Source organism: Clupea harengus, chromosome 7, assembly GCF_900700415.2.
Source record: "Clupea harengus chromosome 7, Ch_v2.0.2, whole genome shotgun sequence".
NCBI classification, from domain to species: domain Eukaryota; kingdom Metazoa; phylum Chordata; class Actinopteri; order Clupeiformes; family Clupeidae; genus Clupea; species Clupea harengus.
This window is the reverse complement of record NC_045158.1, coordinates 23,240,107-23,266,562: the sequence shown is the minus strand read 5'-3', so window position 1 is coordinate 23,266,562 and position 26,456 is coordinate 23,240,107. Positions and strand designations below refer to the sequence as shown.

The 26,456-nt window shown below is 48.1% G+C and overlaps 2 protein-coding genes across 5 annotated transcripts in view; both read left to right on the top strand.

The window, feature by feature from the left end:
• The window catches only part of slc20a1a (solute carrier family 20 member 1a), a 17,771-nt gene extending 12,117 nt beyond the window's left edge, over positions 1-5,654 (top strand). Inside the window, exons 7-11 of the mRNA XM_031570886.2 lie at positions 1-143; positions 1,000-1,507; positions 1,807-1,992; positions 4,120-4,204; positions 4,804-5,654. The exon at positions 1-143 is cut by the window's left edge and continues 70 nt beyond it. Of these exons, the coding sequence (XP_031426746.1) occupies positions 1-143; positions 1,000-1,507; positions 1,807-1,992; positions 4,120-4,204; positions 4,804-4,959 (1,078 nt within the window). The 3' untranslated portion in view covers positions 4,960-5,654. The remainder of the gene's footprint in view (positions 144-999; positions 1,508-1,806; positions 1,993-4,119; positions 4,205-4,803) is intronic.
• Positions 5,655-6,635: 981 nt separating this feature from the next.
• Positions 6,636-26,433, top strand: snrnp200 (small nuclear ribonucleoprotein 200 (U5)). Of its 4 annotated transcripts, XM_031570882.2 has the most exons (46): positions 6,636-6,708; positions 6,875-6,952; positions 7,568-7,731; positions 8,063-8,234; positions 8,566-8,758; positions 8,952-9,007; positions 9,113-9,211; positions 9,525-9,677; positions 10,016-10,115; positions 10,627-10,763; positions 11,109-11,186; positions 11,400-11,573; positions 11,815-11,952; positions 12,086-12,241; positions 12,681-12,851; positions 12,998-13,191; positions 13,388-13,511; positions 13,681-13,830; positions 14,594-14,704; positions 14,995-15,126; positions 15,414-15,602; positions 15,991-16,188; positions 16,629-16,781; positions 16,918-16,998; positions 17,256-17,339; positions 17,525-17,631; positions 17,782-17,900; positions 18,223-18,377; positions 18,609-18,798; positions 19,259-19,432; positions 19,687-19,847; positions 20,164-20,391; positions 20,664-20,855; positions 21,238-21,416; positions 21,545-21,696; positions 21,824-21,932; positions 22,027-22,135; positions 22,273-22,462; positions 22,821-22,985; positions 23,634-23,755; positions 24,005-24,148; positions 24,347-24,523; positions 24,663-24,823; positions 25,041-25,122; positions 25,510-25,602; positions 25,757-26,433. In XM_031570882.2, exons 2-46 carry the CDS (start codon positions 6,908-6,910, stop codon positions 25,904-25,906), a joined length of 6,411 nt encoding a protein of 2,136 aa, XP_031426742.1. In that variant the 5' UTR covers positions 6,636-6,708; positions 6,875-6,907; the 3' UTR covers positions 25,907-26,433. The 4 variants fall into 4 exon arrangements, with proteins under 4 accessions (XP_031426742.1, XP_031426741.1, XP_031426744.1 ...); XM_031570881.2 differs by having other exon boundaries at positions 6,656-6,952; XM_031570884.1 differs by lacking the exons at positions 6,636-6,708; positions 6,875-6,952; positions 7,568-7,731; ... (4 more) ...; positions 9,525-9,677; positions 10,016-10,115 and adding an exon at positions 10,180-10,210.
• Positions 26,434-26,456: the final 23 nt, after the last annotated feature.

The window sequence follows — 26,456 nt, the reverse complement described above, 5'->3', positions numbered from 1 at the left end:
ACCCCTCACGGGCCCCCATGAGTACACGGAGGTGCCCCAGACACCCCCCTCCGAGAATGGCAGGGTGGCCTTTAACATCGGAGGGTCCGACGATGCAGATCTGGACAGCAAAGAATTTGACACTAAAGACCTGGAAACCAATGGTAAGACCCTCTCTATGCATACAAAGAACTCCCTTTAGATATTTAGGAAGTCGAATGAACCCCTCAGATATGGCCGGATTAACCATTGGTGAAGGTCTCTGTTTTTGTTTTTAAATGTGTCCTGTTTTTAAATGTGTCCTGTTTTTAAAAGTGTCTCTGTTTTTAAAGTGTGTCTGGTTGGGCGCGTGTGATATTCTGTTCTGTGGAGAACAGTATTTCCCTCGAGTGTGTATAACGGAAGTTACAAATAATCCTGATTCTGATCCTCAGTATTGTCTCACATTACCACTCCTATCTCTTCCCATCTGTGTCGCTTTTCACATGAAACACAGATACTGAGTCACATGGGGCTCTTACTCGACCATAAACCAGAATTAAACACAGATACTGAGTCACAGCGAGCTCTTACTCGACCATAAACCGGAATTAAACACAGATACTGAGTCACAGCGAGCTCTTACTCGACCGTAAACCGGATTAAACACAGATAATGAGTCACAGCGAGCTCTAACTCGACCGTAAACCGGATTAAACACAGATACTGAGTCACATGGAGCTCTTACTCGACCGTAAACCGGATTAAACACAGATACTAAGTCACAGGAAGCTCTTACTCGACCGTAAACCGGATTAAACACAGATACTGAGTCACAGCGAGCTCTTACTCGACCGTAAACCGGATTAAACACAGATACTGAGTCACAGCGAGCTCTTACTCGACCATAAACCGGATTAAACACAGATACTGAGTCACAGCGAGCTCTTACTCGACCGTAAACCGGATGAAACACAGATACTGAGTCACAGGAAGCTCTTACTCGACCGTAAACCAGCAGTTTTTTTTTGTCTCCTTCAGCTCTGAATGGACACGGTTGTTCCATTCCATCTCCGGAGATGATCGGAGGTCAGGCCCACACGGTGCACAAGGACTCGGGCATCTACAAGGACCTGCTGCACAAGCTGCACATGGCCAAGATGGGCGACTGCATGTCGGAGAACACCGACAGCAAGCCCATCCGACGCAACAACAGCTACACCTCCTACACCATGGCCATCTACGGCATCCACGGAGGTCCAAAAGACGCGGAGAGCCGCTCCGAGGACGGAGGGGAGAGGCGGCGCTCCCGGATGGACAGCTACAACAGCTACTGCACGGCGGTGGCGGACGGGAGCGGCGCGGGCGCGGGCGAGGAGGGCTCCATGACGCTGGAGGTCCAGGGCGAGGTCGGCGGGGCGGGCCCACTGGAGGAGGAGGAGGAGGACGAGCTGGAGCTGGATCGTCCAGAGGTGTTCCATCTCTTTCAGTTCCTGCAGATCCTCACCGCGTGCTTCGGTTCCTTCGCTCATGGAGGAAATGATGTCAGGTAAACAGGAAGTCATAATGTCATAATGTCAGGACGTTTTGTTCAGAGAAGGAGAACAGATACCATGTAAGAATGAAATAAATAAAAAAACACACTTACATGCATACACACACAAACATACACACTTACACAAATGTACACATACATACACAATTACAAGCATGCACACACAGACATGCACACTTACTTAGTGAAAGTGACTGAGAGTGACTCTGTGTGTGTCACTCAGTAAGGCTAGTATGTCATTGTGTCGCTGAGAATCTGTAAGTGATATGCTGTTCTGTGTGTGTGTCCCGCAGTAATGCGATTGGCCCCCTGGTGGCGCTGTGGCTGGTGTATGACAGCGGCTCGGTGGTGTCCAGCGCCCCCACCCCTATCTGGCTCCTCCTGTTTGGGGGCGTGGGCATCTGCACTGGCCTCTGGGTCTGGGGAAGGAGGGTCATCCAGACCATGGGCAAGGACCTAACCCCTATTACTCCCTCCAGGCAAGTATGCACACACACACACACACACACACACACACACACACACACACACACACACACACACTTATGCACACACACACACACACACAAACACACACACACATCGCTTGATCAGCTTCATACCCACAAACAGACTTTTCTCTCTCTCTCTCACACACACACACACACACACAAACTTATGCACACACACACACAGAGACACATACACACACTTACACTTAAGCACACACACACATACACTTAAGCACACACACACACACACACACTTATGCACACTAAGCACAAATACACACAAGAAACACATACGTATAGACACACATACTGTATATACACACACTACAGGTGTAAACAATCACACACATTTACATTAATCACACACATATGCAGTTACTCCCATACTGGACCTCTCTCTGCCATGGACTACCTTCTTGGGTATTTTTGTGGGTAAACCGGTGTTTTCACCATTGGAAGTCCCTTTAGAGTTTCCCACGAGCCCACGCACCCGCACACACACACACACGCACACACACACACACAGTCATACACACAAGTTTCCCACGAGCCCAGCGTTTCTGTTGGGCTACTGAGCAGAGTAGAGCTGCCGTTTCTGAACTTTAATTTTAGAAATCCTTCGCCCCGCCGGTTACGTCCCTCTGGGCTGTTTGTTTGCTCAACAGCTCTGGCCGGCGTGACCTTTCTCCGGTCGTCCCAACCCCCGCGACCTTACTCCTCCTTATCAGAGGGAGGGGATTAGTCAGCAGTAAACATTTACATTTGTTTATTCATCTAGCAGCGGCTTTCATCCAAAGCCACTTACAGTACGGCCCAGATGGACGTGTCCATCACTGTGTGTGAGCTTCCCGAGGATCTGACCCATGACCTTGTGGTTAGTGCCTCGCTTGGCCAGACGCTGCAGCAGCGGAACCGGAACCGGAACCGGAACCGGAACCTCAGGAACACTACAGGGGGATACATTGGTGTTCTGTTCCTCTGTCTTTTAAGGTGTCACAGGCACATCTAGTTTGCCCCCCCCTGCTGGTGGCTTGTGTAATATCTCCTTTTAGTTTTCCCTGTTCACAGATGGGCTTCACCTCTGTGGTCTTGGTCACGTGAGGCCTGTCTGCTCAGCTATAAATGGAGCCCAGCCTTGTTTGGAATGCGGTAGAGGGGTAATCTGGGGGCAACTACACCTTAGAGTCAGCCTGGTTTGGAATGGGGTAGGTAGGGGTATTCTGGGGGCAACTACACCTTAGAGTCAGCCTGGTTTGGAATGGGGTAGGTAGGGGTAATCTGGGGGCAACTACACTTTAGAGTCAAGGTGCCATTATACTTCTACATTATACATTATACTACAACTCCGTTAATCCGTGGTCACGCAGTTGCCTCGACGGACTCGTTTTCGGTTATGGTTCTCCGACGGTTGTGGGTGTTGGAAAGCAATCAAAAAAAAAGATGGCGGCGGACCAAACTCCGTAGATGGTCGTATTTGTACATAAAAGTTTTTTGTTTGACTTTTTTTTGCTTAGATTTTTTTAAAGTTACGGAGAAATAGACACTGTGCAATGTAAAAACCCTGTTATTGTAACTGAAAAATACGTCTGAGGGGATTTGCGAGGTGTCTGAGCCAGCTATCTAATGTTAGCATTCTACTACCCACAAGGTAAACAGTGATGTATTGACGGATTGACGGAGACGGATAGTTACAAAATTTGGGAGGTGCACGTCAGGCCACGGAGAGGTGCTCGGAGAGGGTTTGCAACGACGGAGAGGGTTCTCCGTGTCTCTGTGTTTCCGTAAACGGACGACCTTTAATTGCGCATCAGGCTGCGCTGCGCTAGAGGGGTATCCTGGGGGCAACTACACCTTTTGCGCTTTAGGCTGCGCTGGGCTAAAGTGATTTCAGTGTTTTTCAGGTTTCTAATAAACCTCTAGATTTTGGGGTGGGGCTTAGTCCCTTTGTGTTGCGGTGGTGGTGGTCGGCTGTAACACATGGGGGAGAGGGGACTGAGAGAACAGGATCTACCCCGGATCAGGGCCAGATATGGGCCGGATCAGGGCCAGACCGGCCCCAGACTCAGTCACTCTCTGGGCTCCTGCTGACTCTGTGAACTCTGAACTCTTCCACAGTGGCTTCAGCATCGAGCTCGCCTCGGCCGTGACCGTCGTCGTGGCGTCCAACATCGGACTTCCTGTCAGCACCACCCACTGCAAGGTAAGGTCAGAGGTCACCGACACCCTATGAGACAGTACTGGCATGAGTTATTACCTCACACCTGCCGTGTCTGACTGGGTAGAGCCCTGATGGGGGTTGGAGACAGCTACCTCTATCTCATTTCAGATTTCATGTGGAATATCCTGAACTTATCACATGGAACAGAGAAATAATGTGCAAGAAGAGACCAAACAATTACAGCTCTGATCTGCAGTCATAAGGGGCTGTTTTTGAATTATTTGAATGATTTAGAATCTGTTTATTGACAAACTGTATTTTGCATGATCTCAAATAACATATTTACATCAGTAGAGTGAGAGAATGAGCTCTCATGTGATCAGACAGACGATGGCATTCATGTATATTTACGTTATTTTCAGTCACAGTCATTTTTTAACTTTAGTATAACCTGTGTGCTTGTGGAGTTAAGGGATATAATTTCCTGTTCTTTTGTTTGTGTGTGTATGTGTGTGTGTATGCGTGTATATGTGTGTGTGTGTGTGTGTGTGTGTGTGTGTGTGTGTGTGTGTGTGTGTGTGTGTGTGTGTGTGTGTGTGTGTGCGTGTGTGTGTGTGTGTGTGTGCGCGCGCACTTTTCAGGTGGGCTCAGTGGTAGCCGTAGGCTGGTTGCGTTCCCGTAAGGCTGTTGACTGGCGTTTGTTCCGGAACATCTTCATCGCCTGGTTCGTGACGGTGCCCATCTCTGGGATCATCAGCGCCGCCATTATGGCTCTGTTCACCTACGTCATCATCTGAAGCTCCCACAATGCAACACTACCAAGACAGAGCTGGCCATGACACCGTTCACCCTGCATCTGAAGGTCCCACTATGTGACAGGGGCTTCACCCTGCATCTGGACCCAAATAGCACTGCCATTTCTGGTACTGTGACAGAAACCAAATAAGGCTGCCATCTTGACTGCTCAGTAGCATCATCATCTGAAACTCCCACAATGCATCAAGACCAAACCTAGGGCTCCTCGACGCGGCATCAACTCATCCCCTGCCTCCCAGTGGTCCTCAATGTCATTGGCCCATTATCAGTGTATGTCTCTCTGTGTTTCAAACATTGGTCTCCCGTACTCCTGCTCACGTTGTTATCTGTACTGTACATAGAAAAGCAAGAAGCAGACCACTGCATGTGTGTGTCTCCTTTTTGGAAACTTCTTGGTTTTTTTTTGGGATCGTTGTACATAACTTACATGGCATGCCTGTCACTAAAAAAAGAAATGGAGAGAAATTGGAACTCACCAAACTTGATCTTCAGTTTATAATTTTATGTGTTATTATATTTGTTAAAAAAAATACTAAGATTGACTATTAAAAATGCCAAAATTTCTATATATTTATGTTCATACTGAATACAATTTAATAAAGTTGATGAATGATTTTTAATCTGTCTATTGATGTACTGTATTTGCATGACCTAAAATAAATCTCATTTTTAATTATTTAATGTCTGACTCATGGTGAAAACAAAAAGGAAAAGAAAAAGTTGATAAACTTTATCAATCAATCTCTGAGCTATAAGGGGGTTTATATCAAAGAGAAAGTGAATAGCCATCACAACCAATTGAAATAGGCCACTGTCAGTTAAAAAGCATTTTTGTAGGATTTACATGTCCCTTGCCAAGGCTGCAGACCCCACCATATTATAAAACTGTTAGCAGTGTCTCCACCTACAGGCACAACTTTGGTACTGCAGACACAACCAAACTGACTGATTTTGAGGAAAAATCAGTTAATTCAATTAATTGAAATTTAGGGGAAAATAATATATGAAGATTAAATATTGCTTTTGTATGTAAAAAACTACACCTAAGACTCAGCCTGCACTTGGCTAGAGGGGTATTCTGTGGGTAACTACACCTTAGAGTCACCCTGGTTTGGAATGGGGTAGGTAGGGGTATTCCAGGGGCCACTACACCTTGGCTGCGCTGGGCTAGATGGGTATTCTGGGTTCAACTACACCTTACACACTTACATCTTACACAACTACACCAACTACACCTTAGAGTCACCTTATTCACTTTATCTTTAAAAAATAATATATGAAGATTAAATATTGCTTTTGTGTGTAAAAGAAATGAACTGTATTTATATAGCTTTTTTCTACTCATAGAGCACTCAAAGCGCTTTACAGATGAAGGCCTCAGACATATACCCATTCCTACACCAATGGGCCATATTAAAATTGATTTGCAAAGGTTTTGTGTGTAAAAGAGAGGCTGTATTAGGCCTTTAACTTAACACCAAGGCGGTATTTCATATTTCAGATGAAAGATTGTTTTTTTGTGCATTTGTCTATTCGTATGCATTTGTATATAAGACCACTGAGTGAATACTGTCACTGAAACGCAAAGTGCGCTATGCACTAAGCCGCCCATAGGTGGCAACATAGGGTACAGATTTCATCCTTCCTTGACCCTTCATCCGGAAACGGAAGCAGGACACTGCGTTCCATTCGTCTGCGCAGACGAGCGTGTTTGAAACGTTTACTCGAGGGTTTGTAAGAAGTTATCTTTGCTGTGGTATAGTGGAAGTTCCACATTTCTATACATTTTCTCCTCTCCTAAACGGTAGAGGAGGAATAACGGGTTTGCGTGCAATTGTAGTGACCCACATTAAATAGTTCCTGACATAAACTAGGGCTAACTGTATTCATTTGCAGCCGTGTTGATCACGGAACCAACACAGCGAAGTTATGGCGGATGTTACTGCCCGTAGCTTGCAGTATGAGTACAAAGCGGTAAGTTTCTTCCTCACAAACTCACGCATGTTAAACGATTTGTGGTGTGTATTCGGTAAATCTACTAGCAATACTTCTTTGTTGTGTTTTGCAAATGAACAGCCAGCCAGCTATTATTATTGTTAGCAGTTAGCTAACTAGCTACCTTGCTAGCACGATTTCATCCGTTGAAAATGTTTCTTGGCATTGTGTAACTTTTATGAATGTCTGAATGCAGTCAGACGAAGCATTAAACATTTACTAAACATACATGCGCATTTGATTCCACATTGTGAAGGACGGCCATTAACTAAATATTGTTGTTTGTTGAGGTCAGGTAAATACAGTAGTTAACATCCAATATCTGCATGTATTGGCTATCACTAGTGTACGTAAACAAGTAGAGTTTAAAAGCCCTATCTTATTTCACATTAACGTAGTGTTTGTGCTTTGGTCAGTTTCCGAGGGAAATTAGACTAAAGTTACTTGGTTAAGTCTAAGCTGGTCGGAGTTCTTCAGTGATGCATTGCATACCACAGAAGGCAATCATCTGCAGGTCCTCTGCCTCTCCACGAGTCTCGTTAGATAGATGTCCAGGAGTTTATGTGGGGCTTAAGCATTCTGTTCTGTTTGTAGAACTCCAACTTGGTCTTGCAAGCGGACCGTTCGCTTATCGACCGCACACGGCGCGATGAGCCCACCGGAGAGGTGCTTTCGCTCGTGGGGAAGCTGGAAGGTACCAAGATGGGGGACAAGTCACAGAGAACCAAGCCACAGCAGCTGGAGGAGAGACGCGCGAAGTGAGTACCAGCAGCTCTTTGGCATCTATGGTGTTTGAGAGCACATGCAGACAGATTGTCTGCATCTGCAGATGTGGCGATGCTGTTGTTTGAATTTTTCTATTGTGGTTACATATCTAAACAACATGCCAGAAGTCACATTATGACTGCTTTGACCGGCTCTTGTAAGACAGTGCATTTAGACAGGTCTGTTGGCTCTATGGTGCGGCTATTGTTTTGAGTTTGAATCAAATTCAAACAATTTACGTCAGATGGCAGGCCCAAGCTGACCGCTTTGGCCAGTTCTAGTAAGACACTGAAACCCTGACTCTGAGTCTCTGTCGGTGTGCAGGAGGAGGAAGCGAGATGAGGATCGGCACGACATCAACAAGATGAAGGGCTTCACGCTGCTGTCCGAGGGCATCGATGACATGGTGGGCATCGTCTACAAACCCAAGACGAAGGAGACCAGAGAGACCTACGAGATCCTGCTCAGCTTCATCCAGGCTGCGCTCGGAGACCAGGTACACACACACACAACACACACACACACACACACACAGGCTTGGAGACGTTTGAATTTGTAGTGGTTGGCTGCCGGATCCATAATATTGATTTTGTGCATCTTTTGGAAAACAGACTAACATTTAAAGGGACAACTGGCAGAACAGTTCAGTGTTTAGAAACACAAATGTTTTTGGCTCCTGTTTTACCCGAACACCCTCCTCTGATGTACCACCAAAGCTGAACCACGTGTTCTTCACAAATGCATGTACTGAAATAGATGGCATCATATGTATTTATCAATGGAAGTGGATAGCTTGCTTAGCGATGGCGTCTCTCCCCCCCCCTCAGCCCCGTGACATCCTCTGCGGCGCGGCGGACGAGGTCCTGGCCGTGCTGAAGAGCGAAAAGATGCGGGACAAGGAGCGCCGGCGGGAGGTGGAGCAGCTCCTGGGCCCCGCCGACGACACGCGCTACCACGTGCTCGTCAACCTGGGCAAGAAGATCTCCGACTACGGAGGAGACAAGGAGCTGCAGAACATGGGTGAGCACTGGGACACCGGCCGTCTCTGCACTTTAGATTGCTTCATGCTTTTTTTAGTCCCTCCCAGGTTGTTCAGGGGTACAGTTACCGTGTGTTTTGGCTCATCTGTTCCCTTAAGTTGGTAGAGAGGACTTGCTTTTTAATTTTTTTCATATTTGCCCCATTACTGACATGCCGATGTTCTTCCTCATAGATGATAATATTGATGAGACGTATGGAGTCAATGTGCAGTTTGAGTCGGACGAGGAGGTGAGTTTTTCCATAGACTGCAGTCTCTGTTTACGGTTTGCTTGTTTGTTTGTTTGTTTGTATGCATCCATGTGTTAATGTGTGTGTGTGTGTGTGCGTGTGCAGGAGGGTGATGAAGATCAATACGGAGAGGTGAGGGACGACGGCTCAGATGAAGACAGTGAGGGAGAGGAGGCCGGCGTGGGCTCTGCACTCTCTGCCAATGTAAGTAGCAACCACACTAGACATACACACACACAACACTAGACATATACCACACTATACATATACCACACCACACACACTATACATATACCACACCACACACACTAGAAATACACAACTCACACACACTAGACATACACAACTCACACACACACTAGACATATACCACACCACACACACTAGACATACACCACACTAGAAGTACTATATACACACACATATACCTTACATGCTTTCTAAATGATCTTTTGATTGGAAGCAAGTTCGTTTTAAACAGTTTCATTTACGTGTGTGTGTGTGTGTGTGTGTGCAGCTTGGCATCACAGGTGACGTCATGAGTGCTAAGAAGAAGGATCTGCACCCGCGTGACATCGACGCCTTCTGGCTCCAGAGACAGCTCAGCCGTTTCTATGACGACGCCATCGTGTCTCAGAAGAAGGCTGATGAGGTTTTAGAAATCCTGAAGGTGAGGAGTGTCTGTCTGTCTGCCTGCCTGTCTGTCCCATTGTGTGTCTCCTTGTTAAGCCTTATTAATCAGCAGCAGAGTCTAATCATCTGTACTGAAGGCTCTGTCTGGGTCATACATTCTAGAACAGTTGCTGCTTGATGTGGGTGGTGTTTAGCCCAGTCAGTATTGTAGATTTAAGATAACGTAACTTCATTTGAATTCTACTCGACTGAGCCGAATCCCTCACTCTTCTCTCAGCTTTCTTTGTCAATTCCCTGTTGAGGAGCTGAGCACCTTTTTTCCACATGTTAAAGGGTTTCTCTGTTGTTAAAACTGTGTGTGTGTTTCTCCCTCAGACGGCGAGTGATGACCGCGAGTGTGAGAACCAGCTGGTGCAGCTGTTGGGCTTTAACACCTTTGACTTCATCAGAGTCCTTCGCCAACACAGACGCATGAGTGAGTTAATCACACACATATACATACATACATACACACACACAGGGTCCACACCTTCGACTTCATCAGAGTCCTTCGCCAACACAGGCGCATGAGTGAGTTAATCACACACATATACATACATACATACACACACACAGGGTCCACACCTTCGACTTCATCAGAGTCCTTCGCCAACACAGGCGCATGAGTGAGTTAATCACACACATATACATGCACATACACACACACACACAGGGTCCACACCTGATACCAATAACACGTCGTTAGTCGTAATGTCCCTGTGTGACCTCAGTGAGAAGCCCCTGGCAAGAATCTCTTAGCCACCTACTACTCATGAGGGAGTGGAGATGTATACGTGTTTTTAAGTACTACTTAAGTTACGATGCTTTTGAAAAAAGCTCTGAAAATGTAAGATACTTTGCTAGACAGATTCTATGAGCTACTCAGTCTTACGGTGTTTATAAAAGGTAATAACTGTCTTCACACACACACACTCTGTCCTCCCCAGTCCTCTACTGCACCATGCTGGCCAGCGCACAGAGCGAGGCGGAGAAGGACCGCATCATCAGCAAGATGGAGGCCGACCAGGACCTGTCCAAAGTGCTGTACCAGCTGCAGGAGACGGAGAAGGAGGACATCATCCGCGTGAGTGCAGCTGGAGTTCAGGCGTCTCTGCTCCCATTGGTGCTTTGTGTGCATGGCATTCCCCTCTACCCCCCAACATTAGGGTGGCAGCCCCCTCCTTCCCCCCGCGCCATCCACTGAGTTCCCCAGAGTCGAATACCTGTGTGTGTGTGTGTGTGTGTGTGTGTCTGTGTGTCTGTGTGTGTGTGTGAGAAATGTCTGTTTGCCAGGGTGTCCACATAGGAGAACACAGTCCCCATCCCCGTCCTTCAGAGATGAAAACCTAAGTGTGTGTGTGTGTGTGTGTGTGTGTGTGTGTGTGTGTGATGGCAAAGCAGTTTAGCATGTGTCTGATGTGCCCTGCAGGAGGAGAGGTCCCGCAGAGAGAGGGTGAGGAAGTCGCGAGTGGACGACCTGGAGTCTATGGACATCGACCATGGACAGGTGAGCATCTCTCACACACACACACACACACACACACACACACAAACACTTCGGTGCTACATCACACAGAAATCAGACATTAACATGTACTGTAGCCGGTCTAGTTTTTGCCTTCCATGTTGGCAGTTCATTGCCACCAGCTTTTAACAACCTGCAAAGTGCTTTAACATATTTAACTATTGTGTGTGTGTGTGTGTGTGTGTGTGTGGCCAGTCTCTAGCACCACGGCAGCTGTTGGATCTGGAGGACTTGACCTTCACACAGGGGAGCCACTTCATGGCCAACAAGCGTTGCCAGCTGCCCGATGGATCCTTCCGGAAACAGCGCAAGGGATACGAGGAGGTGCACGTGCCTGCACTCAAGGCTAAACCCTTTGGCGATGATGAGGTGTGTGTGTGTGTGTCTGTCTGTGTGTCTCTGTTTGTATGTATTTGTGTTAGATAGATCTAAGGACATTTTAGATTGCCTGGTAATCTGGTTAAAATGGTCGTCCCATACCATTGAAACTCCATCTGTTTGATTAGAGTGTGTGTGTATATGGAGGTCAAGAATCATGTGCTGTGTGTCATATAAAGAGTGTGTGTTTGTGTGTCATGTAAGGTGTGTGTGTTTTTGTGTCCTTATCCAGGTGTTGGTAAACATTGACAAGATTCCTAAGTATTCCCAGGCTGCTTTTGAGGGATTCAAAAGCCTGAACCGCATTCAGAGCAAGTTGTTCAAGACCGCAATGGAGACCGATGAAAACCTGCTCGTGTGCGCTCCCACGGTTAGTAAAATCACACACACACACACACACAGTGTGTCCATACATAACACACTTTACCTCTCACACTTAAAACATTAAACACACACACACACACACACTCACTCTGACCCGTCTCCTGTGTGTGTGCCTCCAGGGTGCGGGTAAGACCAACGTGGCTCTAATGGCCATGGTGAGAGAGATTGGCAAACACATCAACATGGACGGCACCATCAACGTGGACGACTTCAAGATCATCTACATCGCCCCCATGCGCTCGCTGGTACAGGAGATGGTGGGCAGCTTTAGCAAGGTAATTCGCTCTATACCTCTCTACCTCTCCCCATCTCTATCTACCCCCCCTCTCTCTCTACCTCTCTACCTCTCCCCATCTCTATCTACCCCCCCTCTCTCTCTCTAGCTCTCGCTCTCTCTACCTCTCCCCATCTCTATCTACCCCCCCCCCCCCCGCCCTCTCTACCTCTCCCCATCTCTATCTCCCCCCCCCTCTCTCTCTAGCTCTCGCTCTCTCTACCTCTCCCTCTCCCTAGCTCTCTTTTTTTTTCTCACTCTATTTTTCTCCGTCTAACGGAGGATCAGTGCCGTGTGTGTGTGTGTGGCATTATTCTGTGAAAGTTTCTCAATGTTAAGCCTAGTGGACCACTGCTCATGGCCTCTGGCGTTCACTGATGAATATACCTTCTCTCCGGTGTTCTCACCCCTGAGCCGTGTGTGTTTGTTTCCCTCGGCAGCGTCTGGCGAGTTATGGCATCGTCGTGTCGGAGTTGACTGGTGACCACCAGCTGTGTAAAGAGGAGATTAACGCCACACAGATCATCGTTTGTACGCCCGAGAAGTGGGACATCATCACGCGCAAAGGCGGGGACCGCACATACACACAGCTTGTGCGCCTCATCATCATTGTGAGTGTCTGTCTGTCTGTCTGTGTGTGTGTGTGTGTGTGTGTGTGTGTGTGTGTGTGTGCACACACACACTCATGCTCTTTTAAATCAAGTTTATGGACACATAGCCCGCATGTCGCTAAACACCGTGTGTGTGTGTGTGTCAGGATGAGATCCACCTGCTGCATGACGACCGTGGTCCCGTGCTGGAGTCTCTGATCGCTCGTACCATCCGTAACGTGGAGCTGACCCAGGAGGACGTGCGTCTGATCGGCCTGAGTGCCACGCTGCCCAACTACGAGGACGTGGCCACATGCCTGCGAGTCGACCCTGCCAAGGGCCTCTTCTACTTCGACAACAGGTACACACATACATAAACACACAGTGCATTTAGGGAGGCATATCAGTGGGACGTTGGTGTTTCGTTATTGATGTGTTTTTTTTTTTTTTTTGTTGACTTCCTCTAGTTATCGGTGTATTTGTGTGTGCCTATGTTCTCCAAGTGTGTATGTTTGACAGGTGTGTGTGTGTGTGTGTGTGTGTGTTTCTCTATGTAGTTTCCGTCCCGTTCCTCTGGAACAGACCTACGTTGGCATCACGGAGAAGAAGGCCATTAAGCGCTTCCAGATCATGAATGAGATCGTCTACGAGAAGATCATGGAGCATGCCGGAAAGAACCAGGTAAGACCCTTTTCAGGATATCACACAACACTGTGTGTGTAAGAGGGGAAGCTTTCTTGTCTCTTCTGTTTCTTTAGATTCCTTTCCATCCTTTATTTATTTATTTATTTATTTGTCTGTTTGTCTCTTCATACCCCCTCCCCACCCCCTTCTTTCTCTCTGTGCCCAGGTGCTGGTGTTTGTCCACTCGAGGAAGGAGACGGGGAAGACGGCCCGGGCCATCAGAGACATGTGTCTGGAGAAGGACACGCTGGGGCTCTTCCTGAGGGAGGGGTCCGCCTCCACTGAGGTGCTGCGGACTGAGGCCGAGCAGTGCAAGGTGAGACCAGAACTGCGCACACCAGCTACATTAGCCTTATAAACTCACAGCCTAGCCCAGCTACATTAGCCTAACCTTATAAACTCACAGCCTAGCCGTATAAACTCACAGCCTAGCCCTGCTACATTAGCCTAGCCTTATAAACTAACAGCCTAGCCCTGCTACATTAGCCTAGCCTTATAAACTAACAGCCTAGACCAGCTACATTAGCCTTATAAACTAACAGCCTAAACCAGCTACATTAGCCTAGCCTTATAAACTCACAGCATAGCCTTATAAACTCACAGCCTAGCCCAGCTACATTAGCCTAACCTTATAAACTCACAGCCTCGCCGTATAAACTCACAGCCTAGCTCTGCTACATTAGCCTAGCCGTATAAACTCTCAGCCTAGCCCTGCTACATTAGCCTAGCCTTTTAAACACAGCTCAGCCCACGCTAGCCTTGCCTTATAAACTCACAGCCTAGCCTAACCCAGCTACATTAGCCTAGCCTTGTAAACTAACAGCCTAGCCTAGACCTGGCTACATTAGCCTAGCCATATAAATGCAAAGCCCAGCTATTGTGCTGCATACTAAGGTAGATTTGTGAAAGACAAGCCCAGCCCACACCAGCCTAATTTAGGACTCCTCTGTCAGGTTAAGAGCTTGTTATTGCACAGCTTTGTAGGGGTTCCACTGCAGGACAAAGATGAGTAGAGATGACTGGGGAGATGGGTGGCACTCCGTAATGACCGTTCTGTATGTTCATGCTTTGTCCTGCAGAATCTGGAGCTGAAGGACCTGCTGCCGTACGGCTTTGCCATCCACCACGCCGGCATGACCAGAGTGGACAGGACCCTGACGGAGGATCTGTTTGCCGACCGGCACATCCAGGTGCGTAGCCCACACCTGCGTCTCTTGGGCGTTCAGGCATATGGTTTTGCAATCTAGAATTTTGAGATCTTTCATTTTTAGGGTAATTGAATTAAGAGCCTTAAGGTCTGTCGTGGCTTCTATGTTGCCCAAAAGGCACTGTAAGTATTTGATGTACATCTTAAGTGTGCACAGGTGCAAAGTTAAGGGTGTCCCAGGGTTCTTCAGTGGATACAATTAGATTTCGAAATAGATCCTCGGCTCACTGTTGTGCAGCAACACTTACTATTATTGTGTTTGTGTGTTTTTAGGTGCTGGTGTCAACAGCCACCTTGGCCTGGGGTGTGAACTTGCCCGCCCACACAGTCATCATCAAAGGCACACAGGTGTACAGCCCAGAGAAGGGGCGCTGGACAGAGCTGGGGGCCCTGGACATCCTGCAGGTGAGGCTCGCACACACACACACACACACACACACACACACACCCATTACTCTCGTACACTCACACACACACTGTGGTTATTGATATTTAAGTGGTTCTCATTCTTTGATGAAGTCACATCAGGAGCTTCTTGGAGTGGAGGTGACAAGTGTGTACAAGCGTGGTGATTTGACCATGTGCCATAATCCGCTTATAAACGCTCCATCTCTGTTGTGTGTATATAGTAGAGCCTTTCATTCATCTATGTTTAAGTGTATGTAATCTGTGTGTGTGTGGGATCTCTCCAGATGTTGGGGCGTGCGGGTCGACCCCAGTACGACACGAAGGGCGAGGGCATCCTGATCACGTCCCACGGGGAGCTGCAGTACTACCTGTCCCTGCTCAACCAGCAGCTGCCCATCGAGAGTCAGATGGTGGCCAAGCTGCCCGACATGCTCAACGCTGAGGTCGTCCTGGGCAACGTGCAGAACGTCAAGGTAGGGCCTTCAAGATGGACACACACCACACACACACACACACACACACACACACACACGTGCGCCATTAATTCCACATGAGCTCAAAGCCATGGCGAATGGTAGCACATACGCGTTCATCATGTTTGGCCTCTTGTTATGAGTTGACAGAGATGCCACACATTGCAGGAAACACTCTCTGCCGATAGATCACAATCCCAATGAAACAGATTAGGCTGTACATTCACATTCTCTCTCTCACAAATACACACACACACACACACACACACACACACACTTTTATACTCTGTCTGTTAGCACCTGAACAACCTCCACCCCCCACACCCACAAACAAACACACACCTTGTCTAAGTCTGCTGTGTGTGTGTGTGTGTGTGTGTGTGTATAGGATGCAGTGAACTGGCTGGGCTACTCCTACCTGTATGTGCGTATGCTGCGGAACCCCACCCTGTACGGCATCTCCCACGACGACCGCGCCAGTGACCCGCTGCTGGAGCGCCGGCGCATGGACCTGGTGCACACCGCCTCCAGCGTGCTGGAGAAGAACAACCTCGTCAAGTACGACAAGAGGAGCGGGGCTTTCCAGGTAGGTGCCATGACGCTTTAGAGAGGCCTATTAGCCATTTAGGAGCAACCTTACCAGGTGTGATGAGACTGGCAGGTGCTTCCAGGTGTGTGAATTACAAGTCTGTTAGACTTTTTAGTGACACAGAAAAGAGTTTTGAGGACTTCAAATGTGCTTTATATTTGACATAGTTGTTTATGTTTGAACTGTATAATTAGTTTAATGGAAAAGGCCACATGTACAGCTTTTCTGTCATCCTTACCCAGACTCCCAAAACCACATTTGCAGTCCTCTCTAAATCTTAATTATTATTGATAGGTGTGTGAAGATCATTTTTTTTTTCTTTTTTAACATTTAAAAGCTGGGAGGGGCTGCCAGTAAATGTATCATAACCTATTGTATATAAAGCCTAACTGTTTGTGTGTGTGTGTGTGTGTGTGTCCTTCCCTTCCGTGGTACAGGTGACAGACCTGGGCCGTATTGCCAGTCACTTCTACATCACCCATGACTCCATCATGACCTACAACCAGCTGCTGAAGCCCACCCTGAGTGAGATCGAGCTCTTCCGCGTCTTCTCCCTCTCCTCCGAGTTCAGGAACATCACCGTCAGAGAGGTGCGTGCCACACACACACACACACACACACATATCCGCGCATGTATGAGTGTACAGTGTAATCTGTAGTGCGTTCCTGTGTGTGTGTGTGTGTGTGTGTGCACTTGCTCTAACTGTAGTCTTTGTGTGTTTTCAGGAGGAGAAGCTGGAGCTGCAGAAGCTTCTGGAAAGAGTGCCCATCCCCGTGAAGGAGAGCATTGAGGAGCCCAGTGCTAAGGTGTGTGTGTGTGTGTGTGTGTGTGTGTGTGTGTGTGTGTGTGTGTGTGTGTGTGTGTGTGTGTGTGTGTGTGTGTGTGTGTGTGTGTGTGTGTGTGTGTGTGAATTGTTTTGTTTTGGGACATTACTGTTTATTTTAGCCCAGTTGTTTTGTAAGACTGGCCTATGATGTTACAGTCTCTGATCCACATTAATGTGACTAAGGTGATCTGAGCATGTGATGACGTCTGACTGGTGTGTGTGTGTGTGTGTGCGCAGATTAACGTGTTGCTGCAGGCCTACATCTCTCAGCTCAAGCTGGAAGGCTTTGCCCTCATGGCCGACATGGTCTACATCACACAGGTAGGTTTGTCATAAGCACCGGAGGATCCTGCGTCTTGCCTCACACTCTCACTCACTCACACATACACACACACATACACACACACACACACACACACACACACACAGCCACCACAAGTGTGTTTCAGAACTGTGCCAAACACCTATAATGTGTGTGTGTTTTAACCGTTGTCTCTCTCCGTCAGAGTGCTGGTCGTCTGATGAGGGCCATCTTTGAGATCGTTCTGAGCCGTGGCTGGGCTCAGCTTACAGACAAAACCATGAACCTTTGCAAGATGATTGACAAGAGGATGTGAGTTGGGTTGTTTTAGTCCGTGTGTGTGTGTGTGTGTGTGTGTGTGTGTGTGTGTGTGTGTGTGTGTGTGTGTGTGTGTGTGTGTGTGTGTGTGTGCCACTGAAACCCAGATGAGGTCTGTTGACCCCCTTGCCGGTCTTTCCTCAGGTGGCTGTCTATGTCTCCCCTGCGCCAGTTCCGGAAGCTTCCAGAGGAGGTCATCAAGAAGATTGAGAAGAAGAACTTCCCCTTCGAGCGCCTCTACGATCTCAACCACAATGAGATTGGTGAGTAGATCTGCAGCTACCTGCCTTTAGCCTAACCCTAAGAGATTCAGCATATAATGGGATCACTCATTTGAAATTCCCCATAGTGTCATCCTTCAGACATAACCTAACGGCAGAAGGCCACATATGTTGTGTAGTTTTTAATCACTTTTATTTTAATTTAATTTTTAATCACTTTTATGTCCTTAAACAGTCATTGCATCTCAGGACAAAAACATTTCACAGCTCTTATGAGGAAAGTGTGTGTGTGTGTGTGTGTGTGCGCGCGCTAATTCAGCCTCCCTGTTGGTTAACGGAGACCCCTGACCTCTTGTGCCCCCAGGTGAGCTGATCCGTATGCCTAAGATGGGGAAGACCATCCACAAGTACCTGCACCAGTTCCCCAAACTGGACCTGGCCGTCCACATCCAACCAATCACACGCTCCACACTCAAAGTAGAGCTCACCATCACACCAGACTTCCAGTGGGACGACAAGGTGAGAGCACCACACACACACACCTTATATATGTAGTTACACACATCTTGCCGAAAAAACAGACAGGTGAAGTTGCATGAATCTTTGATTAATAATATTAAAATATTTTTAATAATTAATTAATATACATGTAAAGACCTGTAATTCTGTTCGTATGTTGAGGGAGTTGGTATATTAGCTGATACTGGTCCATTTGGCCCTGCTGACTTGTTGCTATGGTGACTGGCGCAGGTCCACAGCTCGTCGGAGGCCTTCTGGATCCTGGTGGAGGACGTGGACAGTGAGGTGGTGCTGCACCACGAGTACTTCCTGCTCAAGGCCAAGTACGCCCAGGACGAGCACCTCGTCACCTTCTTCGTGCCCGTGTTCGAGCCGCTGCCCCCGCAGTACTTCATCCGCGTGGTGTCTGACCGCTGGCTCTGTGAGTGTCTCTCTCTCACTCACTCATACCTTTAACACACACACACACACACACACACACACACACACACACACACACACACACACACACACACACACACACTCTCACACTTAACTTAACTACTACTCTCTGCCTCCAGACTGTAAGCCATAGCAGCATTTTTTTTGCTTGTAAAATCTCTTTTCAACCTACTTGAAGGACTGAGACTGAGACTGCAACAGGATTGTTTCTGTGCAGAAACTTCCTTCAGTCCTAATTAAGTTTAGTTCTTATTGAAGACCCACAGATGACTGCTTGGCTGACAGACAGTGTTTGCTTACAAGCCGTAAGATCCTGGCTCTGTCACCAATACTGGCTGTGTGATCTGTGCTGCATGTCTTCTGTAATGAGTGTGTGTGTTGTGATGTGTACCGCATGTGTTTTCTAATGAGTGTGTGTGTGTTGTGATGTTCTTTCTCAGCGTGCGAGACGCAGCTGCCCGTGTCGTTCCGTCACCTGATCCTCCCGGAGAAGTACCCACCCCCCACCGAGCTGCTGGACCTGCAGCCCCTCCCCGTCACCGCCCTGCGGAACGCTGCCTTTGAGAGCCTCTACCAGAACAAGTTCCCCTTCTTCAACCCCATCCAGACTCAGGGTACGAACACACACACACACACACACACACACACACACAGAGTTATGGCCTGTGCAACACCACCTTCAAGAGCCTCAACCCCATAGAATCATTTCCCCCACACACTATTTAACAGTGATGATAACGTGTGTGAGTTCAGACAGTGTTTAATGTGGTATACTAGCGATGATAACGTTTGTGTCTCCCTGCAGTGTTTAACGTGGTGTATAACAGCGATGATAATGTGTTCATGGTGTGTGTGTGTGTTCCCACAGTGTTTAACGCCGTGTACAACAGCGACGATAATGTGTTCGTGGGCGCCCCCACTGGCAGTGGGAAGACCATCTGTGCTGAGTTTGCCATCCTCAGGATGCTGCTTCACAACGCAGAAGGGCGCTGTGTCTACATCACACCGATGGAGGCGCTGGCCGAACAGGTAACACACACACACACAATACGCGCTTTATGTGAGATGCACTTATAACTTCACATACACTGGTTTGATTGATTGTTCCATGCTTCAGTTTGTCGGACAAACTTTCTCTCTCTCTCTCTCTCTCTCTCTCTCTCTCTCTCTCTCTCACACTCACACTCACACTCACACTCACACTCACACTCACACTCACACTCACACTCACACTCACACTCACACTCACACTCACACTCACACTCACACTCACACTCACACTCACACTCACACTCACACTCACACTCACACACTGTTTGACTGACTCTTGTGGTGTGTGTGTCAGGTGTTTGTGGACTGGCACCAGAAGTTCCAGGACGCCCTGAACAAGAAGGTGGTTCTGCTGACGGGCGAGACCAGCACGGACCTGAAGCTGCTGGGCAAGGGTGACATCATCGTGTCCACCCCCGACAAGTGGGACATCCTGTCGCGCCGCTGGAAGCAGAGGAAGAACGTGCAGAACGTCAGCCTCTTCATCGTGGACGAGACACACCTCATAGGGGGAGAGAACGGGGTGAGAACACACACACACTCTCACTCTCTCACTCAGAACACTGCTGCTAGCTAGGCAGATAGCCACACTCTGTGTACAGATTTGTACAGGAGGGAGCCACTCTTATGCACAACAACTATACAACTATGGTGCAGATATAGAGTACATTATTTCCTTTCCATCAACATGAAAACCCATAACTTTGGACAGGACTGTTTGCTGGACTGTGTGCCAGTGCCAGTGGGTTGTTTCTTTTCTCTCTGACCTTGTGATTTGTGTGTGTGTGTGTATAGCCGGTTCTGGAGGTGATCTGCTCGAGGATGCGCTACATCTCGTCCCAGATCGAGCGGCCCATCCGTATCGTGGCTCTGAGCTCGTCGCTGGCCAACGCCAAAGATGTGGCCCACTGGCTGGGCTGCAGCACCACGGCCACCTTCAACTTCCACCCCAACGTCAGGCCCGTGCCCCTGGAGCTGCACATACAGGTAGGAACACACACACACTGCCCACACACACTGCCCGCACACACAGCCCACACACACAGCCCGCACACACTGCCCGCACACACTGCCCACACACACACACACACACACACACACACACACACACACAGCCCAAACACACACAATCTGCCTCTCACGCACTCATTTTAGGAGACTTAAGAAGATATCCAAGCATTGTCTCCACATCAACCAGCATCAGTCCTTGAATCTGTGTTATCTACTCATTTGAAGATTGATGTTGTGATCGGCTCATGTTAGTTTATTTAGTATTTGCCATTAAAAGTGTGTGTCTCTTGTGCCAATGCTTTAACCTGTGTGTGTGTGTGTGTGTGTGTGTGTGTGTGTGTGTGTCCGTCCATTCCAGGGCTTTAATGTGAGTCACACACAGACGCGACTGCTGTCCATGGCCAAGCCGGTGTATCACGCTATCATGAAACACTCACCCAGCAAACCGGCTGTGGTGTTCGTGCCGTCACGCCGACAGACTCGCCTCACGGCCATCGACATCCTCACCTTCTGTGCCGCAGATGTCGTACCTCAAAGGTAGCCACATAAATACACACACACACACACACACAACTGTGATCACCTGTCAAAAAAAGCAGTCATATCTGACACCCACTCAGAATTAGTAGGAAACATTATGATTGTATTGTGTGTGTGTTCTCCAGGTTCCTGCACTGCACAGAGAAGGACTTGGCTCCCTTCGTGGATAAGCTGACTGATCTGACCCTGAAGGAGACTCTGTCTAATGGGGTGGGCTACCTGCACGAGGGCCTCTCTGCTGGCGAGCGCAGGATTGTAGAGCAGCTCTTTAACTCAGGTACACACACACACACACACACACACTTACACTTTCAGTCAGACCAAGGATCCTGATATGCCTTTCCATCATTGAGGTTAACTCAAACACACTGTCTAACGTGATACGTGTGTGTGTGTATTCTCAGGTGCTGTTCAGGTGGTTGTGGTGTCTCGCTCCCTCTGTTGGGGTTCAAACATCTCAGCGCACTTAGTGGTTGTCATGGATACCCAGTACTACAATGGCAAAATCCATGCGTAAGTATTCAGAGTAGTTATTGTGAGGGGAAAAGCTAAAGACATGTGTTAGTGGTGTGTCTTAATGCTCTCTCTCTCTCTGTCTCTCTCTCAGCTACGTGGACTACCCCATCTATGATGTTCTACAGATGGTGGGGAAGGCCAATCGCCCCCTGCAGGACGACGAGGGGCGCTGCGTCATCATGTGCCAGGGCTCCAAGAAGGTAACTCATTCTTTCAATGTGTTTGTCTTCTTTTGCATTGTTTCTTTCTTTCTTTCTTTCTTTCTTTCTCTCCCTCTCTCCCTCTGTGAGAGTGTGAGTACCTGACCCACCATCTGTGTGTGTGTGTGTGTGTTTAGGACTTCTTTAAGAAGTTCCTGTACGAGCCGCTGCCGGTGGAGTCTCATCTGGACCACTGTCTCCATGACCACTTCAACGCAGAGATCGTCACCAAGACCATCGAGAACAAGCAGGACGCCGTCGACTACCTGACCTGGACCTTCCTCTACAGGCGCATGACGCAGAACCCCAACTACTACAATCTGCAGGGTGAGGACACACACACACACACACACCTCCACATACGCATGCACACACACTCTACAGCCTGCATTGTGAACGATATCGGTACACGTGCAAAACTACAAACACACAATATACAACCTGTACACGTTTTCTTTATCTCCTGTGGATTTGGAAGTCTGACATCCCTCCCTCTCTCTTTCCCTCCCTCTACCTCTACCTCTCTTTCTTTCTTTCTTTCTTTCTTTCTTTCTCTCTCTCTCTCTCTCTCTCTCTCTCTCTCTCTCTTTCTCTTTCTTTCTTTCTCTCTTCCTCTCTCTCTCTTTCTTTCTTTCTTTCTTTCTTTCTTTCTTTCTCTCTCTCTCCATCCCTCCCCTGTCTGCAGGTATGTCTCATAGGCATCTGTCGGACCACCTGTCGGAGCTGGTGGAGAACACCCTGCAGGACCTGGAGCAGTCCAAGTGCATCAGCATCGAGGATGAGATGGACGTGGCTCCTCTGAACTTGGGCATGATCGCCGCCTACTACTACATCAACTACACCACCATCGGTCAGTATTACACACACACACTCACACACACACACACACTCATACACACATATTACTCACACAGAAACACACACTTATTGATCTCATCCTACTACTACATCAACTACACCACCATCGGTCAGTATTACACACACAGTCACACACACACACACACACACTCATACACACATATTACTCACACAGAAACACACACTTATTGATCGCCGCCTACTACTACATCAACTACACCACCATCGGTCAGTATTACACACACAGTCACACACACACACACACACACACACACACTCATACGCACATATTACTCACACAGAAACACACACTTATTGATCACAGCCTACTACTACACCACCATCGGTCAGTGTTACACACACACACACAGTCATACACACATATTACACACACTCATACACACATAATACTCACTCAGAAACACTCATACACACATATTACTCACACAGAAACACACACTTATTGATCGCAGCCTACTGCTACATCAACTACACCACCATCTGTCAGTCTTGCTCCTGCTCCACCAATAGGTCACTTCCAACATGCCAACCTCCAACCAGAGTTAAAGTGAAAGGTGTGTTCATCTGTATCAGGATTTAACTCTGTTTGTTTGTGTGTGTGTGTGTGTGTGTCTCACAGAGTTGTTCAGCATGTCTCTTAACGCCAAGACGAAGATCCGCGGCCTGATTGAGATCATCTCCAATGCCGCAGAGTACAAGAACATTCCCATCAGGCACCACGAGGACGCCCTCCTCAAACAGGTAACATGAACACGCACACGCCCACACATCCACATCTGAAACGTACACAAATGAAATGCACAAATATACACAAACACTCGCAAATAAAACATGCAGATAAACACAACTCAAATACACATAAATATCACTCACATCAGATAGGTAAGATTAACATAAGCACACGGATGCAAACACACGCGCATGTAACATAACGTCACACTCACAATCTCGTCCCTCTCGTGTGTGTGTGTGTGTGTGTGTGTATCCCAGCTGGCGCAGAAGGTGCCTCACAAGCTGACCAACCCCAAGTTCAACGACCCGCACGTGAAGACCAACCTGCTGCTGCAGGCCCACCTGTCCCGCATGCAGCTGAGCGCCGAGCTACAGTCTGACACCGAAGACATCCTCAGCAAGGTGGGTGGGGCGGGGGGGGGGGGGGATCTTTAATAAAGGGCCAAAGATCGCCAGAAGGACAATGTGCATTAGAGGGACATTAACATTTACCTTTCAGAACTTTTAAAAAGCTTTCTGCATAATTTACAGATTGAAAAAGGGAAGGTACTCCTTTGTTGAGTGTATAGAAGATGACTGAACATGTGTGTGTGCGTACAGGCGGTGCGTCTGATCCAGGCCTGTGTGGACGTGTTGTCCAGTAACGGCTGGCTGAGCCCTGCCCTCGCTGCCATGGAGCTGGCCCAGATGGTCACCCAGGCCATGTGGTCCAAGGACTCCTACCTGCGGCAGCTGCCACACTTCACCTCAGACCACATCAAGAGGTGCACTGACAAGGTGAGTCCACCGCAGCCACCAACACTCTCAAAGCTCTTCCTACGGGGGTAGATAGGTATGGGGGTAGATCGAATCCTGTCGAATTTGGTGTATATGTATTTAATGTTTTTGCCTGTGTGTGTGTGTGTGTGTGTCTCAGGGAGTGGAGAGCGTCTTTGACATCATGGAGCTGGAGGATGATGAGCGTAACGTGCTGCTGCAGCTGGCTGATGGCCACATGGCCGACGTGGCGCGCTTCTGTAACCGCTACCCCAACATCGAGCTCTCCTACGAGGTGGCCGAGAAGGACATCATCAAGAGGTCAGGCTCACCACTCACTTATGTACTCTCTGTGTACGATCTAGTTGTGTGTGTGTGTGTGTGTGTGTGGGGACATCATCAAGAGGTCAGGCTCACCAGGCTTAACTTGTAGGATCTAATAGTGTGTGTATTTACTGTGTGTGTGTTATGTATATATATGTATGTGTGTGTGTGTGTGTGTGTTTAATTAGTGTATGTGTGTGTGTTTGTTTGTCAGTGGTGGCCCAGTTCTGATCCTGGTGCAGCTGGAGAGAGAGGAGGAGGTTACCGGTCCAGTCATTGCACCATTCTTCCCTCAGGTAAGTGTCCACACACACACACACACACACACACACACACACAGTGTCTGTCTTCCTACTGTTAATGCTTAAATACTCAGGTGCTGCAAATTATTCAATAAGTATATAAATGTTGGGTACTGGAGTTGTTTGTAATGGTGGCCCATAGTCACTGCGCCAGGTGTGTATGATGCGTTGACTGCTGATATTAGGTGTGTGTGTTGTGTGCTAAAGGCTGATGTGTGTGTGTGTGTGTGTGTATATGATGTGCTGAATGCTGATGTTTGTGTGTGTATTGTGCTGAATGCTGATGTTTGTGTGTGTATGATGTGTTGACTGCTGATGTTTGGTGTGTGTGTGTGTGTGTGTTAAATGCTGATGTTCGGTGTGTGTGTGTTTTTGCTCCAGAAACGTGAGGAGGGCTGGTGGGTGGTGATCGGAGACCCCAAGTCCAACAGTCTAATCTCCATCAAGAGGCTCACGCTACAGCAGAAGGCCAAGGTCAGACACACACACACACACACACACACACACACACACACACTCTCTCACTCTAGTATGTGCACATGTTAAACATTAGTGGCGTTGAGTTGTAATCCTGTTGGGCCGTATTTCAACTCCTCTCACACTGCTGTGTGTGGCCTTTCCCCTGCAGGTGAAGCTGGACTTTGTGGCCCCGGTGCAGGGCGTTCACAACTACACCCTCTACTTCATGAGCGACGCCTACATGGGTTGCGACCAGGAGTACAAGTTCAGCGTGGACGTTAAGGAGGCCGACAGCGAGGGAGAGAGCGACTCCGACTGATCTGGCATCAGGCCACGCGCCCCGTCAGCTAGAACAGCGCTGTCTGGTCATATTCCCAAATCCTGTGTGTGTGTGTGTCTCTCTGATCTGATCCTGGAGCAGAGAAATGTACTCGTCCCTTACCCCACCTCTTTGTTGTATATTGAGAACTGTGGGCCAGTCAAATACTAGCTGTTTCTCTCTTTCGGTTAAAGCCACACATGGCAGTTCTGGAGCGCCCGTCTCCAGAAGGGTCGTGTCACGTAGCCTATAGCACTTGCTAGTGTAAAACAAGTCGTTTAGTGTAATAATCGGAAGCTGACGTTGCAAACCAAAATGTTTTTGGTGTGGTGTGGTGTAGTCCTACAGGCTGCACTCTTTCTTTTATCCGTCTTTGGTTTCAGGAGAATGTAACGAGTGTGTTGAGATGAGTGATTAATGCTTAAAGGAATTGGAAAACACATTTTTATAACGAAAGTCTGACCCTGGCTATGTCTGTTTTGTAGTGTTTTATGCCAACGTGAATAAAGTACCGTGATTAAAAATGATGCTGGGAGTGTTCAATCCTCAC

Excerpts from the sequence above, each read along its gene's own strand:
- snrnp200 (XM_031570882.2), top strand. The coding sequence starts at position 6,908 with ATGGCGGATGTTACTGCCCGTAGCTTGCAGTATGAGTACAAAGCG. Across the intron at positions 16,189-16,628 it reads AGAGGAGCGGGGCTTTCCAG|GTGACAGACCTGGGCCGTAT; the intron begins GTAGGTGCCATG and ends TCCGTGGTACAG. Across the intron at positions 21,417-21,544 it reads GCAGATGTCGTACCTCAAAG|GTTCCTGCACTGCACAGAGA; the intron begins GTAGCCACATAA and ends TGTGTTCTCCAG.